General features: G+C 37.0%; 1 protein-coding gene across 1 annotated transcript in view; it reads right to left on the reverse strand.

The window, feature by feature from the left end:
- Nucleotides 1–17,700, reverse strand: part of LRP1B (LDL receptor related protein 1B) — a 2,241,805-nt gene that overhangs the window by 162,972 nt on the left and 2,061,133 nt on the right. Inside the window, exons 75-77 of the mRNA XM_088842364.1 lie at nt 14,028–14,162; nt 10,406–10,525; nt 8,538–8,779 (exon numbers count right to left, since the gene is read on the reverse strand). Coding sequence (XP_088698490.1) covers nt 8,538–8,779; nt 10,406–10,525; nt 14,028–14,162 — 497 coding nt within the window. The remainder of the gene's footprint in view (nt 1–8,537; nt 8,780–10,405; nt 10,526–14,027; nt 14,163–17,700) is intronic.

The following is a 17,700-nucleotide window of genomic DNA, read 5'->3' on the forward strand; positions in this document are numbered from 1 at the left end:
TGGATAGTTAAAGTTATTTGCACTTTTCAAGCATTGACCTACTTTATAGTGCTTGCTATCATGTATCCAGCATTTCATACTAGAAATGATAAATTGTCAGAAAGTATGTACAATTGTTGCATAATGCTATCATATCCTCTTCTGTCTACTGAAATTCAAATTCAGAAATCTCATTATGCTTTACATACAGATTGAATCATGTCAGTCTTTTAAGTTTTAAATTATTTAATTTTCTTAAAGGAAAAAAAAACTATCCATTTTGTATAGCTCAGGGGGTTAGAAAATCATAGGCATTTCTATCTATAAATAACTTAGTCTGCATCTGAATTTTAAATTTGCAGTCCTAATTGCTATTCCAACCATTTTCACAGACTACAGAAGAGAATTCCCTTCATGATTTCTGAAAAAGATCATGTTAAAAATTATTTTCCTTTAGAATGGACTTCAGTTAACATTTAGTTGCCCGAGCAATATTTTTCTGATTTCTGATACAATATATTTTCTGCCCTTTCCTGAAATAAAAAATATTCCAATGTTTTCTGTATCTTTGAATATACCTTCAAGATATCCTGTCATCATGTGGATCACTCCTGAGACTACAAGTGTGCTGTCATGTACGACTCTTTGTGACGCCATGGACTGTAGACCACCAGGCTTCTCTGTTAAAGGAATTTTCCAGACAAGAATACCAGAGTGGGTTACCATTTTCTACTCCAGAGGATATTCCCGATCTGCATCTTCTGCATTGGCTGGTGGATTCTTTACTAGTAAGCCACATGGGAAGCCACTGATAATGGAGTAATAACTTTTAGTGTCCATAGTTTGATTTGCATATTCTTTCTTTCACCTACTGATTCACAGATAGAAATCAATGGACCTTGTTCAGCTAAGGGAAAAATTTTAAGTTTCATTTTCTGAGGAGTGGGGAATTCTCAGGTAAGTAGTATTTGTGCCAAAACTTAGAAGATGAAATAGACTGCAGGAAATTATAACCCACTCCAGTATTCTTGCCTGGAGAATTTTATGGACACAGGAGCCTGGTGGGCTACAATCCATGGGATTACTAACAGTTGGACACGGTGAACAACTAACACTTATTTACACTTCATTAAACTAATGGATTGGAGAAGGAAATGGCAACCCACTCCAGTGTTCTTGCCTGGAGAATCTCAGGGACGGGGGAGCCTGGTGGGCTTTCGTCTATGGGGTCACACAGAGTCGGACACGACTGACGTGACTTAGCAGCAAACTAATGGATGACTATGTGATGACTGTTAAATGAGCAAGTATCATACATTGCAGGGAAATTCATGGGGTAAAAATCAATTCTTTATACACAAGATGGATTTCAGGGAAAAAAATACAAATTGACCAGGTAACAACTGGATAAACATAAACTATGTCATTTTTTTTTTAAACCACACATATTTGCTATTGGAAGGGACTTTAGAAATTTTCCTCTTCAAAACAATAGTTAGTTTTCAGATGAATGGAGATGTAGCAAGTATTTAAAGTGAAGTCAAAAATTTGTCATGTTTTAGTTGTGTGGCCATAGATAAGCCACCTAATCATTCTAGAACACACACTGATCATTAAATTAAGGTGGTAAGAATGGATTTATTTCTATGTATAATATTGAGGAATAAGGGTTACAAGGTAGTTTAGGAATCAAAATTAAATTATTACCCTTATCAGTGTAGCCTTAAGGATATATATATATATATATATATATATACACACACACACATAATGCACTGGTAAGAATTTATATGGAATGCTTAATGGATTAGAACATGGTACTAAAACTCATGGCTCAGAGATTCCAACCTTATAAGCATGCCATTTAGTTAGTAATAATGGGATTTTAGAAAATTTACCATTCTACTATTCACTTTTCTTCCTAGTGAATACTGTTAATCATGGGTAGGTCTAATAACAGAGAGAGAAACAAACAAATGAAAAGAATAGATTATATGATACATCTAATTACTACCAATAAAATAATAATGAAGCTTCAAATCCTTTTAGAAAAAGGCTAATAAATAACTTTTCACTGATGGTGAAAGACTCTGTACCACATTAATGAAATTTTTAAAAATGTAAAATACATCAAGGTTAAAAATTTCCAAGCATAATATACAAATAAAATTTACTCATTTATGTTCTTGACTGTATGGTGCTGCTGCTGTTGCTAAGTCACTTCAGTCGTGTCCCACTCTCTGTGACCCCATAGACGGCAGCCCACCAGGCTCCGCCATCCCTGCGATTCTCAAGGCAAGAACACTGGAGTGGGTTGCCATTTCCTTCTCCAAAGCATGAAAGTGAAAAGTGAAAGTGAAGTTGTTCAGTCATGTCTGACTCTTTGTGACCCCATGGACTGTAGCCTACCAGGCTCCTCCATCCATGGGATTTTCCAAGCAAGAGTACTAGAGTGGGTTGCCATTGCCTTCTCCAGTCTTGACTGTATAAGCATAAAAAATAGCTATCAAGTAAGTTTGACTCCTGACTTACAAAAAACAGTCATTGGAGGTTACTGGTTATACTAATTTTTTTTTTTTTAAACAACCATTTGGTCAGTCACTCAGTCGTGTTTGACTCTTTGTAACCCCGTGGACTGTAGCCTACCAGTCTCCTCTCTCCATGGGATTCTCCAGGCAAGAATACTGGAGTGGGTTGCCATTTCCTATTCCAGGGGATCTTCCCGACCCAGGGATCGAACCTTGGTCTCCTGCATTGCAGGAAGACACTTTAACTTCTAGGTCACCAGGGAAGCTAAAGAATGCTCAAAATACAGCAAAATTGCACTCATCTCACATGCTAGTGAGTGCTTCCCTGGTGGCTCAGAGGTTAAAGCGTCTGCCTGCAATGCAGGAGACCTGTGTTCGATCCCTGGGTTGGGAAGATCCCCTGGAGAAAGAAATGGCAACCCACTCCAGTATTCTTGCCTGGAGAATCCCATGGATGGAAGAACCAGGTGGGCTACAGTCCACAGGGTAGCAGAGTCAGACATGACTGAGCAAATTCACTTTCACATGCTAGTAAAGTAATGCTCAAAATTCTCCAAGCCAGGCTTCAGCAATACATGAACCATGAAATTCCAGATGTTCAAGCTGGTTTTAAAAATGGCAGAGGAACCAGAGGTCAAATTGCCAACATCCGCTGGATCATCGAAAAAGCAAGATAGTTCAAGAAAAACATCTATTTCTGCTTCACTGACTATACCAAAGCCTTTGACTGTGTGGGTCACAATAAACTGTGGAAAATTCTAAAAGAGATGGGAACACCAGACCACCTGACCTGTCTCTTGAGAAATATGTATGCAGGTCAGGAAGCAACAGTTCGAACTGGACAAGGAACAACATACTGGTTCCAGATCAGGAAAGGAGTATGTCAAGGCTGTATATTGTCACCCTGCTTATTTAACTTATATGCAGAGTACATTATGAGAAATGCTGGGCTGGAGGAAGCACAAGCTGGAGTCAAGATTGCCAGGAGAAATATCAATAACCTCAGATATGCAGACACCGACCTTATGGCAGAGAGTGAAGAAGAACTAAAGAGCTTCTTGATGAAAGTGAAGGTGGAGAGTGAAAAAGTTGGTTTAAAGCTCAACATTCAGAAAACTAAGATCATGGCATCTGGTCCCATCACTTCATGGCAAATAGATGGGGAAACAGTGGAAACAGTGGCTGACTTTATTTTTCTGGGCTCTAAAATCACTGAAGATGGTGACTGCAGCCATGAAATTAAAAGATGCTTACACCTTGGAAGGAAAGATATGACCAACCTAGATAGTACATTAAAAAGCAGATACATTAGTTTGTCAACAAAGTTCTGTCCAGTCAAGGCTATGGTTTTTCCAGTGGTCATGAATGGATGTGAGAGTTGGTCTATAAAGAAAGCTGAGCCCCAAAGAATTGATGCTTTTGAACTGTGGTGTTGGAGAAGACTCTTGAGAGTCCCTTGAACTTCAAGGAGATCCAACCAGTCCATCCTAAAGGAGATCAGTCCTAGGTGTTCATTGGTAGGACTGATTTTAAAGCTGAAACTCCAATACCTTGGCCACCTGATGCGAAGAGCTGACTCATTTGAAACAACCCTGATGCTGGGAAAGATTGAGGGCAGGAGGAGAAGAGGACAACAGAGGATGAGATGGTTGGATGGCATCACCAACTCAATGGATATGTGTTTGGGTGGACTACTGGAGTTGGTGATGGACAGGGAGGCCTGGCGTGCTCTGATTCATGGGGTTGCAAAGAGTCAGACACAACTGAGTGACTGAACTGAACTGAAACTGGAGGTTACTGATTGTGTTTATCCATCCCTCCAAGTACAAATATAAACAAATTATCAAATCATTTTCACTGGTAGTTATATACAAAATATATATTTTTAGCATCTATCAAATTCAGACAAGAGCAATTTGCAATTAATTTTTAATGTGAGTCTATTCATTGTAGGGAAGAACATTTTGTCAATTAAACATCACTGTCATCATCAACTTATCACTGTTATTTTATCATTCTGTTAATCCATACATTATACAGGAGGTGGTGATCAAGACCATCCTCAAAAAAAGAAATGCAGAAAGGTAAAATGGTTGTTTGAGAAGGCCTTACAAATAGCTGAGAAAATAAGAGATGCTAAAGGCTAAGGAGAAAAGGAAATATATACCTTTTTGAATGCAGAGTTCCAAAGAATAGCAAGGAGAGATAAGAAAGCCTTCCTCAGTGATCAGTGCAAAGAAATAGAGGAAAACAATAGAATGGGACAGACCAGAGATCTCTTCAAGAAAATTAGAGATACCAAGGGAACATTTCAAGCAAAGATGGGCACAATAAAGGACAGAAATGTTATGGACATAACAGAAACAGAAAATATTATGAGGTGGTAATACACCTAGATAGCATATTAAAAAGCAGAGACATTACTTTGCCAACAAAGGTCCGTCTAGTCAAGGCTATGGTTTTTTGTCATGTATGGATGTGAGAGTTGGACTGTGAAGAAAGCTGATCGCCGAAGAATTAATGCTTTTGAACTCTGGTGCTGGAGAAGACTCTTGAGAGTCCCTTGGACTGCAAGGAGATCCAACCTGTCCATTCTAAAGGAGATCAGTCCTCAGTGTTTATTGGAAGGACTGATGCTAAAGCTGAAACTCCAATACTTTGGCCCCCTCATGCAAAGAGTTGACTCACTGGAAAAGTCTCTGATGCTGGAAAGGATTGAGGGCAGGATGAGAAGGGGACAACAGAGACTGAGATGGCTGAATGGCATCACTGACTCAATGGAGGTGGGTTTGAGTGAACTCCGGGAGTTGGTGGTAGACAGGGAGGCCTGGCGTGCTGTGATTCATGGGGTCACAAAGAGTCAGACACGACTGAGCGACTAAACAGAACTGAACAATAAACCAAAGAACGACATAAAGAAGATCTTCATGACCCAGATAACCACGATGGTGTGATCACTCACCTAGAGGCATACATCCTGGAATGCAAAGTCAAGTGGGCCTTAAGAAGCTTCACTACAAACAAAGCTAGTAGAGGTGATGGCTTTCCAGTTAAGCTGTATCAAATCTTAAAAGATGATGCTGTGTAAGTACCGCACTCAGTATGCCAGGAAATTTGGAAAACTTAACCACTGGCAACAGGACAAGAAAAGAACAGTTTTTATTTCAATCCCAAAGAAAGGCAATGCCAAAGAATGTTGAAACTACCGCTCAACTGCAGTCATCTCACACACTAGCAAAGTAAATCTCAAAATTCTTCAAGCCAGGCTTCAACAGTATGTGAACCATGAGCTTCCAGTTATTCAAGCTGGATTTAGGAAAGGCAGAGGGACCAGAGATCAAATTGCCAACATCCGCTGGATCATTGAAAAAGCAAGAGAGTTCTAGAAAAACATATGCTTTATTGACTACGCCAAAGCCTGTGACTGTGTGGATCACATTAAACTGTGGAAAATTCTGAAAGAGATGGTAATACCAGACTGACCTGCCTTCTAGAAATCTGTATGCAGGTCAAGAAGCAACAGTTAGAAGTGGACATGGAACAACAGACTGGTTCTAAATCGGGAAAGGAGTACATCAAGGCTGTATATTGTCACCCTGCTTATTTAACTTATATGCAGAGTACATCATGAGAAACTCGGGACTGGATGAAGCTCAAACTGGAATCAACATTGCCAGGAGAAATATCAATAACCTCAGATACGTAGATGACCTACCTTTATGGCAAAGAGTGAAGAAGAACTAAAGAGCCTGTTGATGAAAGTGAAAGAGGAGAGTGAAAAAGTTGGCTTAAAACTCAGCATTCAGAAAACGAAGATCATGGATGGCATCTGGTCCCATCACTTCATGGCAAATAGATGGAGAAACAATTAAAACAGTGACAGACTATATTTTTGAGCTCCAAAATCACTGCAGATGGTGACTGTAGCCATGAAATTAAAAGATGCTTGCTCCTTGGAAGAAAAGCTATGACCAACCGGGCAGCACATTTAAAAGCGGAGATATTAGTTTGCCAACCAAGATACATCTAGTCAAATCTATGGTTTTCCCAGTAGACATGTATGGATGTTAGAGTTGGACTATAAAGAAAGCTGAGTGCCAAAGAATTGATGCTTTTGAACTGTGGTGTTGGAGAAGACTCTTGGGAGTCCTTTGAACTGCAAAGAGATCCAACCAGTCCATCCTAAAGGAGATCAGTCCTGAATATTCCTTGGAAGTACTGATGCTGAAGGTGAAACCAATATTTTGTCCACCTGATGTGAAGAACTGACTCATTGGAAAAGACCCTGATGCTAGGAAAGATAGAAGGTGGGAGGAGAAAGACATCAGAGGATGAGATGATTGAATAGCATCACTGACTTGATAGACAGGAGTTTAAGAAACCTCCAGGAGTAGGTGATGGACAGGGAAGCCTGTTGCCCTGCAGTCCATGGGACTGCAAAGAGTTGGACAAGACTGAATGACTGAACTGAACTGAAATCTATACAGTGCTTATTATGTGCCAAGAACTCTTAGTACTAATGTACAGTGTGTGTGTGTGTGTGTGTGTGTGTGTGTGTGTATTCCTCCCTAGAAACCTTATTAAACGGTGAAGATAGAGAAACTAAGAGGCTAGTAAAGAATAGGAACATGATTAAGCCCTGGGTAATATAACTTCATAATACTTCATTATCAGTTCATTAATACATAAAATTGTACCACAGGACCAATGTTTTTGCAAAGCAAGCTTCTGTTTTAGAGATAAAGAAAGCTAAAGGTAATCAAGACTGAGTCGGTCTTTCATTCTACAAGGAAGATTATATGTGGGTGATGGAGAGTAGGGTGATCCAGTGGAAGTTTTGGCTTTATCCTCTGCTAACACTTAATAGACCTACGTGTTAGTCATTCAGTCATGTCAGACTCTGAGAAACCCCACAGACTGTAGCTGGCCAGTCTCCTCTGGCCATGGGATTTTCCTGGTAAGAAAACCGGAGTGGGTAGCTATTCCCTTCCTCAGGAGATCTTCCCAACTCATGGATTGAACCTGGGGTTCCTACATTGCAGGGAGATTATTTACCATCTGAGGCACCAGAGAAGCTGTTTTATAACACTGGGTTTGTAGGAGGAGGAGTTAAAGAAATCACTCTGATATGGATGGATTTTTACTCACAGTTAATCCGACCTGAATTTAAAAGCTAATAATATAGCTTCTTTTAAAACCAGCTAATGCCACTTACTACTAATAAAAAATAGTGTTTCAGATTTATATCAAATGATATTTATGCAGTTCAAATCTATGGTAGATACCATATGGGAATGGGCTAGGGCTCTCTCAAAATAAGTACTTTATCTGTTATTCTTGCCAGGTTACCTCAAAACATAAAATCCACAATAAATTGGCATGCCCTAAAACAAAAAAGATAGCTTAAAGCTATAACTCTAAACAAATATTTTAGCTTATTTTCTCTAAAGGAATAACCATGATAATCAATGTGTCTGTCATATACCAGCAAACAACATTGCTCTATTTTGGATGTTCTCTGAAACATAGTTATTAGGAGTCAGAAGATATGATTACACTATTGAATTGATCTCTTTCCCTAAAAGAGAAACAGATTTCTGATATTGTTAAAAATGAAACAATTTACCCTGTATATTTTTGAGTTAATTTTCTAATGTAAAAATGAAGTAATGGTTTCCAATATTATCTTGTGATGAGAAAAAAAAAACTCATGTTCATAAAATATTAAACACTATAAAATATTAAAAGTTCTAGAAATTTGAGGCACTATTAATTTCCATTCTTATATAACTACAGAAAAATATATTAAAGAAAAACATAATATCATGCAATTAAAATGAAGTATATCCAGGTATGAGAATAAAAGAGTAGGGATATTTTTATTTCTATATAGGGAGAATATTGGGAGGAATCATTGATCAGTTAACTCATAATCAAATATTGTGATTGACAAATTAAAAACAAAACAGGAAAAAAAAGAGGAGGAGGCATGAGCCATGAGCCTTCAAATATTCAATTACATTTACTTACAATCAAGCCACTGTTTGCTTGCCTTTTTTCTCTGCCATGGATCCTTTTGTAGAAAATTCCGCCTGGATTAAACTGAGTACTCCAAATAATCATATCTCTCTGATAATATACATCCATCCCTGTTATTCTTGAATTATGTTCAATATGAGAAATTTGTTGATGATCACCACTGTAGTTGAATGGATATATAAAACCCAGGATATCAGTGTCATTAGCAATGTAGAGAACTTGATCTTCAGAGCCTGGAGATTATTATAATAAAATACAAAAATAAAGTAAATTTCAACTAATGTAAAAGCAATAAATGTACTTTTAAATTATCTTGAATTGTTATTCTTAACACAGTTTCTTGCTCCATAAAATTAAACCAGCTTTATATGAGCGACTGAACTGAACTGAACTGATACCATCATTTAGTCTTCATGACTTATGTATAAAACACACTTAAGTAACATTTCTAAGAGTTATTAATATAGGTTTTCTTTGGTCAAAGCTTACCTTGTGGCTAGAAATTTTTAGTAGATACCCCTTTTATAAAGAGGGATTTATGTTCGGTTGGTCACAATATGTTTCACTGCTTTAAATCTGAACATTCAGATACCATGTTTTGTACTCCTGAGCCTCAGACATTTCTGAGTGTTTAGTTTATGCACCTGAGTGACCATTACATTTGGCTGACAAATAAAAAATTATGAGATGAACAATCTTCTTCTAATATTCATATATCTCAACTGTTCTCTTATTTTATTATACAAAGATATCAGTATTTATTGCCATAATCTTAATATTTTCTAGAATCTTGCTAACTGGAACCATGTAGCCTGAAGTTTTGACCCCTACAATATAATATTGATGTCATTTGCATACATAGATAAGAAAACCCTAAGGTGAATCCTGAAAATATTAATTAAAATATTAATGAAATCATAAAGAAAAACTGAATTCCAAATTAAAAAATAAATGAAAACAATAACTAATACACAAGTTGTAGTTCAACTCTATAGGCTCAACAGCACTCCCTTAGTGGATGTTTACCATGTGATAGGAGCTGCAGCAAGCCTTTGACAATTTATCTCCTCTTAACAGCAACATGGAAAGTAAGGATTTGACCTCCCATTTTACAGATGAAGAACTGAGGCTCTGAGAGTTTAATAACTTCCCTGAGTCCACAAAATCAGAGGGGATCAATGCTGGATTCAAATGAGTCTAACTCCATAGCCATCCTTGCTTGATTCACTATATCATGTTGTTTTCCTCTTCTAGTAACTGTCTTATTAACATTGCTAATCATGCCCTGTAGTTAATATTTACATTATAATATTATTTTGTAAAAATATAAGTGCATTAAAATGCACATTGAAGAAAGCCATACCTGTCATTTAATTTTTAAACAGTGATATTCTTAAGTAGAGGAGGTCTGGATTTTAAACATAATTTTTATTTTAAAACCTTTAAGCTCTTATTCAAAATTCCATTCTCCTTATAATGCTAACCTTTAATTTAACCTGTTATTTTTATTCCAGTGGTGCAATATTTCCTTGGGTATACTGAGAGCAGGCCATAAAGGAAGGCATTTCATATTCTATCACACTGGCTTTTGAAGTTCTACCCCCTTCTGACAAATTGTTTCAAACACAAATATGATTTTAATAGTAGCCAAGTATTTGACAGTCATGTCTATAAACCTTTCCAGATTAATTAAGAATGATAATAAACAAACTGGCCAAACTTACCAGTCTTAAAAAGAAATTTATTTTATATTTTCAGGCATTAAGCCATTGTTAAAAGGCAATATGAAACATTTTTCCCGATAATATGTTTATACAGAAATTATAATAACATTTAAAATCATGGTTATTTATCTTTACCTTTTGCTATGCAGGTGTTATTTCTTTCTTGAAAATTCTGGTGACACACACATTTATATGATCCTTCTATATTTATACATTGGTGGGAACATGTGCCAAATACCAAACATTCATTAAGGTCTAGAAAAGAAGAGCTCAAAATAGCATCATCATATCCCCAATTAGTACTTTCATTCTTTCCTCATTTCAACAAAGAAAAATTTACTTTTTGTGCTTCAGCTTCTTATCCCTATGTCTTTCATTGTCTTTTCAAACTCTTACATTACTCTGTGATATTTTCTGGCCATAACCATTTTTTTTTCTCAATATTTTCACTCTAATGACTCATCAACTGTGCATTGCTTGTTAATCCACTTAACATATTGAAATATCCATTTCAAACTTTCCTAGTATTTTCATTGACTCAAATAAACATGTGTTGGTGTTTCTAATTACCTACCTCCATACATTTGTACATGTCATATGCTATTCTTTTGTCCTATAATACCCATGCTCATTTTACACAGTGAATTTCTACTTATCTCTCAAGATTCACCTGAAGTGAAGCTTTCCTTTATTTCCATCAATAAATGGTAATGATTATCCATCTCATAGATTCTCCTCTCTTTGCTACCTTGGAATTTCTCACTTATGCCATTCTCACACTATATTTCATATATGTGGTAACATATTCATATCCCCTACTTGACTGAAGTCATAAATTAGTATTTATTCATTGTTTTACTGCTAGCATTTCAGACAATTCATGACAAAGAATGAAGATATAGATAATACACTTCTGGCTTCATAATAGAAAGTGACAATGTAATAAGAAAGGCCAACTGAATAAAAAAGCAAACAACACAAATCCTGAATATTTGTATAAAAATGAACATATATAAATCACAAGTAATAAATAAATCTTAGGCAATATTCAATGGCTTAGCACATGCCCCAAAGTTTGAAATTTTAAGGTGATTCTAGTGAATCACCTAATTTTTTTTCTTTAAGTCTACTGCTTTCAAACAGCATAATACCTCTGCCCCCTTAATCAATGATAGTTGCCTTAATAAATCTGTGAGATAAATCCTTCTCTTGAATCAGAGGAGTTTAAGGATAAGCACAGCCGTAGTAGTTTTAATTATCTCTTATTTAGCACTCAGCAGAGTTTTAAAACCTCAGTTGTAGAGATAAGGACTTTCCCAGTGACATTTGTAAAGGACAGTGCCAAGGCTTAAACTCAGACTTCTGATTCTCAGGTCTCTATTATGACACTTTGCCCAAGGGGAACCTAAGCACTCTTAGGAGTACAATTCTGCATTTAATTGCAATAAAGGGTAAAGAGCTAAAACTGTATTTACTTGTTAACAAATGGTATACCAAGGATAATTAAAATACAAAGTATCAGTTCTCAGTCATCAAAAATGTATTACAATAAGGAGTCATGCATTGATAATATGGGGAAGAACGTTTGATGGCATACTGTTAAAAGAATCTCCTTAAGTTGTCACATTGCAAGGATTCCCCATTGCTCTGAGACTTCCAAACCAGTTTGAATCATACAAATAAATGTTTTCTAAACTTTTATTGTATTATCGCAATCTTTTAACAGTTAAAAAAATGTTTTACAATTTTTTTTTGTTTTGTTTTGTCATCTGTAACTTTGAACAGGGAGTCATTTGTTACTATGGTTTCTCTTTGAGAGGAAATCAAAATAAGCAAAAATCTGCATGATTGGATAAAACTTTTATTTCCCTCACATGGCCCTGTATTGGCCAGAGTCAACATTTTCTCCTCATCTCCATAACCACAATGTTGAGAGCTTTTGAAGACAATGGACGAATCTCACACATGTCTAGTCCCTAGAATAGTGCCTGACATACAACCACTATTAATCTATTTCTATTTCTTGATTATTGTTCTCTCAAATTTTTCTTCCCTTTAGATGTTTTATTCAAAGCACTTTGGCTTTAAAATTGAATAGTGATTTCTTGTGCTTTTTTCAGCTACCTATAGTAAGGAAACAAAAATTTAAATTCCTTGGATTACAAATCAAGGTCATCTCTCTCCCTTTCTCCATACCAAGTCAAACTGCTTTTGTCTACTATCAAAATTTCATTTATTACATGACGATACAAATTTTATTAGAGTTCAGAAATTACTCATTTGCACAACAAAAATACTGGATTCACGGTGATTTAAAAGGAAGGTAGATGGGGAACATATGTACACCTGGGGCAGAGTCATGTCAATGTATGGTAAAACCAATACAATAATGTAAAATAATTAGCCTCCACTTAAAATAAATTTTAAAAAAAAGAAATTAAAAAAAAATTTTAAAAAGCTGTGAAAAAAATAAATAAAAATAAAATGTATAATACAAATTGTAAAATAAATAAATAAAATGAAGGTAGCTTGCAGGTCATATTTGCCATGGCATGTTACTAAAAATGAAGAAAATTTCAAGAACACATTTTCTAAACTTAGTATATACAGGAAACAGAGCCCACTATTCAAAAATAAGCGTTTGAAAATTAATGTTATATGAAAGTAAAATCTTGAACAGGTTTAAGTGTGTGTTTTGATATAAAGTGTCTAGGAAAGAAGAAATAATCTAGTTTTGAGAAATAATTCTTTTTTTTTAATTAAAATAGAGAAACTTAAGTTGCCAGTTTTCAGTGTTCCCTGTTAATAAAGAGATAAAATGTCATGAATAATTCAAACATGTATACAACTTAAATGTACAAATGTGACAAATATACATATATGAAATATATATGACATGACTACAAGTATTTCCTCTATGGATGAGTCCAATTAATTTTTAAAATTCCATTTTGATTGACACTGTGTAAAATCACTTTTATTTACCCAAGAATAACACAAGATGATAATAGAGAAGAAAACAGACAGGTGAAAACATTTTATAACATGAATTTGCCCTGGATAAACCAGACTTGGACCCTTTAGGTTTCGCTCTAATTATAGTACCAGTGGAGAAACTGGCAGAAAGTGCATTTAGGTCTGTATTTCATGGAGTAAAGGCCTAGTGTAAATTCTATTTAGATAGAACTTACTATGAGATTCCTGCTCCCCTAGATGCTCAATTTTTAAATGATCACAGGTAAGTTGACAGAGATTTATTTAAATCCTGTCTTTGAATTTTAGGAGACACTCTTGATAATAATATAAGGCATTGTTTAGGACGTTGTGTTAGGATAAAAACCCACCATTCTCTAAAAGCAAATTACCTATTGCAGTATTGCAAATGTCACAACTTAAGAGAAATGGGTCATCATAAACATATTCTTTCATGAATTGCTGCTAATTCTTCAATAGCTTCTGAACAAGCAATTTCGTTATTTGCATTTCAAAACAGAATTGTGGCAATACAATCGAAATTCCTGCAGGTCTGAATCTGCTATAGAAAAGGCTTTATAAGCCTCAGCAATGGTTAGCTTAGCAATACAAACAAACAGGCTCTTGACCCCAGGGACTTTCACTCTCTTAAGTAAAACGGTATCCCACAGATATGTACCATTCAGATGAAAATCAGTCTTCTGTCATCTCACAATTTAGTAGCCCTGGGAGTCTTTCATAACCTAAAGATTTAAGAGCAAGCTGTTGAGGAAATGTACTATACCTTCACACTGTCTGTTTTTCATGTTTCTCTGAAATCCAGGCTTACAGCGGCAGAAAACAGATGTTTTTATTTGATTACAATATGCATCATCTCCACATGGATTCACATTATCTTCACAGGTATATTCATTGGGAGCTAGGATTTAAAAATATGATCAAAACTAATATAATTCTAATTCCTGAGGTGGGAGTTTACTATTTTTCTTAATATAAAATTACATTTATTGAAACCCTTATTATTCCATAGATTATTCTTTTTGAATTTATAAGGTCATGATCTTCTTTCCATATAAGCCTTCATTTCTTATAAAGGAATAGAAGCTGGTAAAATCCAAAATCATTTACACTGAATAGAGTTTAGACCAAGCTACAAGCAGCTGATATAGCTGTAATTAAGCTATACTACTTTCCAAAACAAATTCATGTCAATGGTTCTAATGATGGGCTATCTTTACCATGATATCATTTTATTGTATGAGAATCACATTCTTCTCTAAGAATGAAAACATTTCCTAGAAGCTACCTAGAGATGTAGGCATCTATTGTTAACTTACTTAGTATTCAGGAATTCAGTCAAGAGTACTACCATGTTTCTCAAGTAAGCGGTTAAATCATCATTTCTTAAACATATGTAGGGAGCAGCATTTGAGTGTGTATTATGTTCCAATGGACGTGGGTTACAATACAATTTAGGACAGATTATGTGTTATTTGCAGTTTCTAGCAGGGTATTTACAACTTCATTGCTTTATCTTCAACTCAGGAATCATTTTAGAGTACAAATAAAGGAGACGGGAATATTATAGGGGTAACACTGAGTGATCTATATTCTACTTAAGCAAATTCAATTACTGAGAGATATGAGACACCGGTCCCGGAGGCGCAGACGCGAGAGACGCCAGCCCCGGCACAACCGAACAGGCAAAGAGGCGCGGCTGTGAGGAGCTACCCCACGCCTGAGGCCAGGGCCGGTGGCCGAGATGAGCTACCCCATGTCCAAAAGGCGGTGGCAGTGCGGGCGTAGGAGGGCCGAGAGGAGCTACTCCACGTTCAAGGTCAGGAGGGGCTGCCTTGAGGAGATACCCCTCATCCAAGGTAAGGTGCAGTGGCAGCGTTTTCTTGGAGCAGCTGTGAAGAGATATCCCATGCCCAAGGTAAGAGAAACCCAAATAAGACGGTGGGGATTGCGAGGGGGCTTCAGAGGGCAGACACACTGAAATCATAATCACAGGAAACTAGTCGATCTGATCACATGGACCACAGCCGAATGTGGTCCACTGGAGAAGGGAATGGCAAACTACTTCAGTATACTTGCCTTGAGAACCCCATGAACAGTATCAAAGGGCAAAATGATAGGATACTGAAGGAGAAATTCACCAGGTCGGTAGGTGCCCAGTATGCTACTGGATATCAGTGGAGAAATAACTCTAGAAGGAATGAAGGGATGGAGCCAAAGCAAAACCAATACCCAGTTGTGGATGTGACCAGTGATAAAGGCAAGGTCCGGTGCTGTAAAGAGCAATATCGCATAGGAACTTGGAATGTTAGGTCTATGAATCAAGGCAAATTGGAAGTGGTCAAACAGGAGATGGCAAGAGTCAACATAGACATTCTAGGAATCAGTGAATTAAAATGGACTGGAATGGGTGAATTTAACTCAGATGACCATTATATCTACTACTGTGGGCAGGAATCCCTTAGAAGAAATGGAGTAGCCATCATGGTCAACAAAAGAGTCCGAAATGCAGAACTTGGATGCAATCTTAAAAACGGCAGAATGATTTCTGTTCGTTTCCAAGGCAAACCATTCAATATTACAGTAATCCAGGCCTATGCCCCAACCAGTAATGCTGAAGAAGCCGAAGTTGAACGGTTCTATGAAGACGTACAAGACCTTTTAGAACGAACACCCAAAAAAGATGTCCTTTTCATGATAGGGGACTGGAATGCAAAAGTAGGAAGTCAAGAAACACCTGGAGTAACAGGGAAATTTGGCCTTGGAGCACGGAATGAAGAAGGGCAAAGGCTAATAGAGTTTTGTCAAGAGAACGCACTGGTCATAGCAAACACCCTCTTCCAACAACACAAGAGAAGACTCTACACATGGACATCACCAGATGGTCAACACCAAAATCAGATTGATTATATTCTTTGCAGCCAAAGATGGAGAAGCTGTATACAGTTAGCATAAATAAGACCAGGAGCTGACTGTGGCTCAGATCATGAACTCCTTATTGCCAAATTCAGACTGAAATGGAAGAAAGTAGGGAAAACCACTAGACCATTCAGATATGACCTAAATCAAATCCCTTATGATTATACAGTGGAAGTGAGAAATAGATTTAAGGGACTAGATCTGATAGATAGAGTGCCTGATGAACTCTGGACGGAGGTTCGTGACATTGTACAGGAGACAGGGACCAAGACCATCCCCATGGAAAAGAAATGCAAAAAAGCAAAATGGCTGTCTGAGGAGGCCTTACAAATAGCTGTGAAAAGAAGAGAGGTGAAAAGCAAAGGAGAAAAGGAAAGATATAAGCATCTGAATGCAGAGTTCCAAAGAATAGCAAGGAGAGATAAGAAAGCCTTCTTCAGTGATCAATGCAAAGAAATAGAGGAAAACAACAGAATAGGAAAAACAAGAGATCTCTTCAAGAAAATTAGAGATTCCAAGGGAACATTTCATGCAAAGATGGGCTCAATAAAGGACAGAAATGGTATGGACCTAACAGAAGCAGAAGATATTAAGAAGAGGTGGCAAGAATACACAGAAGAACTGTACAAAAAGGATCTTCATGACCAAGATAGTCACGATGGTTTGATCACTGACCTAGAGCCAGACATCTTGGAATGTGAAGTCAAGTGGGCCTTAGAAAGCATCACTAAACACAAAGCTAGTGGAGGTGATGGAATTCCAGTTGAGCTATTTCAAGTCTTGAAAGATGATGCTGTGAAAGTGCTGCAATCAATATGCCAGCAGATTTGGAAAACTCAGCAATGGCCACAGGACTCAAAGAGGTCAGTCTTCATTCCAATCCCAAAGAAAGGTAATGCCAAAGAATGCTCAAACTACCGCACAATTGCACTCATCTCACACACTAGTAAAGTCATGCTCAAAATTCTCCAAGCCAGGCTTCAGCAATATGTGAACCGTGAACTCCCAGATGTTCAAGCAGGTTTTAGAAAAGGCAGAGGCACCAGAGATCAAATTGCCAACATCCACTGGATCATGGAGAAAGCAAGAGAGTTCCAGAAAAACTTCTATTTCTGCTTCATTGACTATGCCAAAGCCTTTGACTGTGTGGGTCACAATAAACTGTGGAACATTCTGAAAGAGATGGGAATCCCAGACCACCTGACCTGCCTCTTGAGAAACCTGTATGCAGGTCAGGAAGCAACAGTCAGAACTGGACATGGAACAACAGACTGGTTCCAAATAGGAAAAGGAGTACGTCAAAGCTGTATATTGTCACCTTGCTTATATAACTTATATGCAGAGTACATCATGAGGAATGCTGGGCTGGAAGAAGCACAAGCTGGAATCAAGATTGCTGGGATAAATATCAATAACCTCAGATATGCAGATGACACTACCCTTATGGCAGAAAGTGAAGAGGAGCTAAATAGCCTCTTGATGAAAGTGAAAGAGGAGAGTGGAAAGGTTGGCTTGAAGCT

The sequence above is a fragment of the Moschus berezovskii genome, chromosome 2, assembly GCF_049115385.1.
Source record: "Moschus berezovskii isolate FMDL1 chromosome 2, NW_MosBer_1.0, whole genome shotgun sequence".
NCBI lineage: Eukaryota > Metazoa > Chordata > Mammalia > Artiodactyla > Moschidae > Moschus > Moschus berezovskii.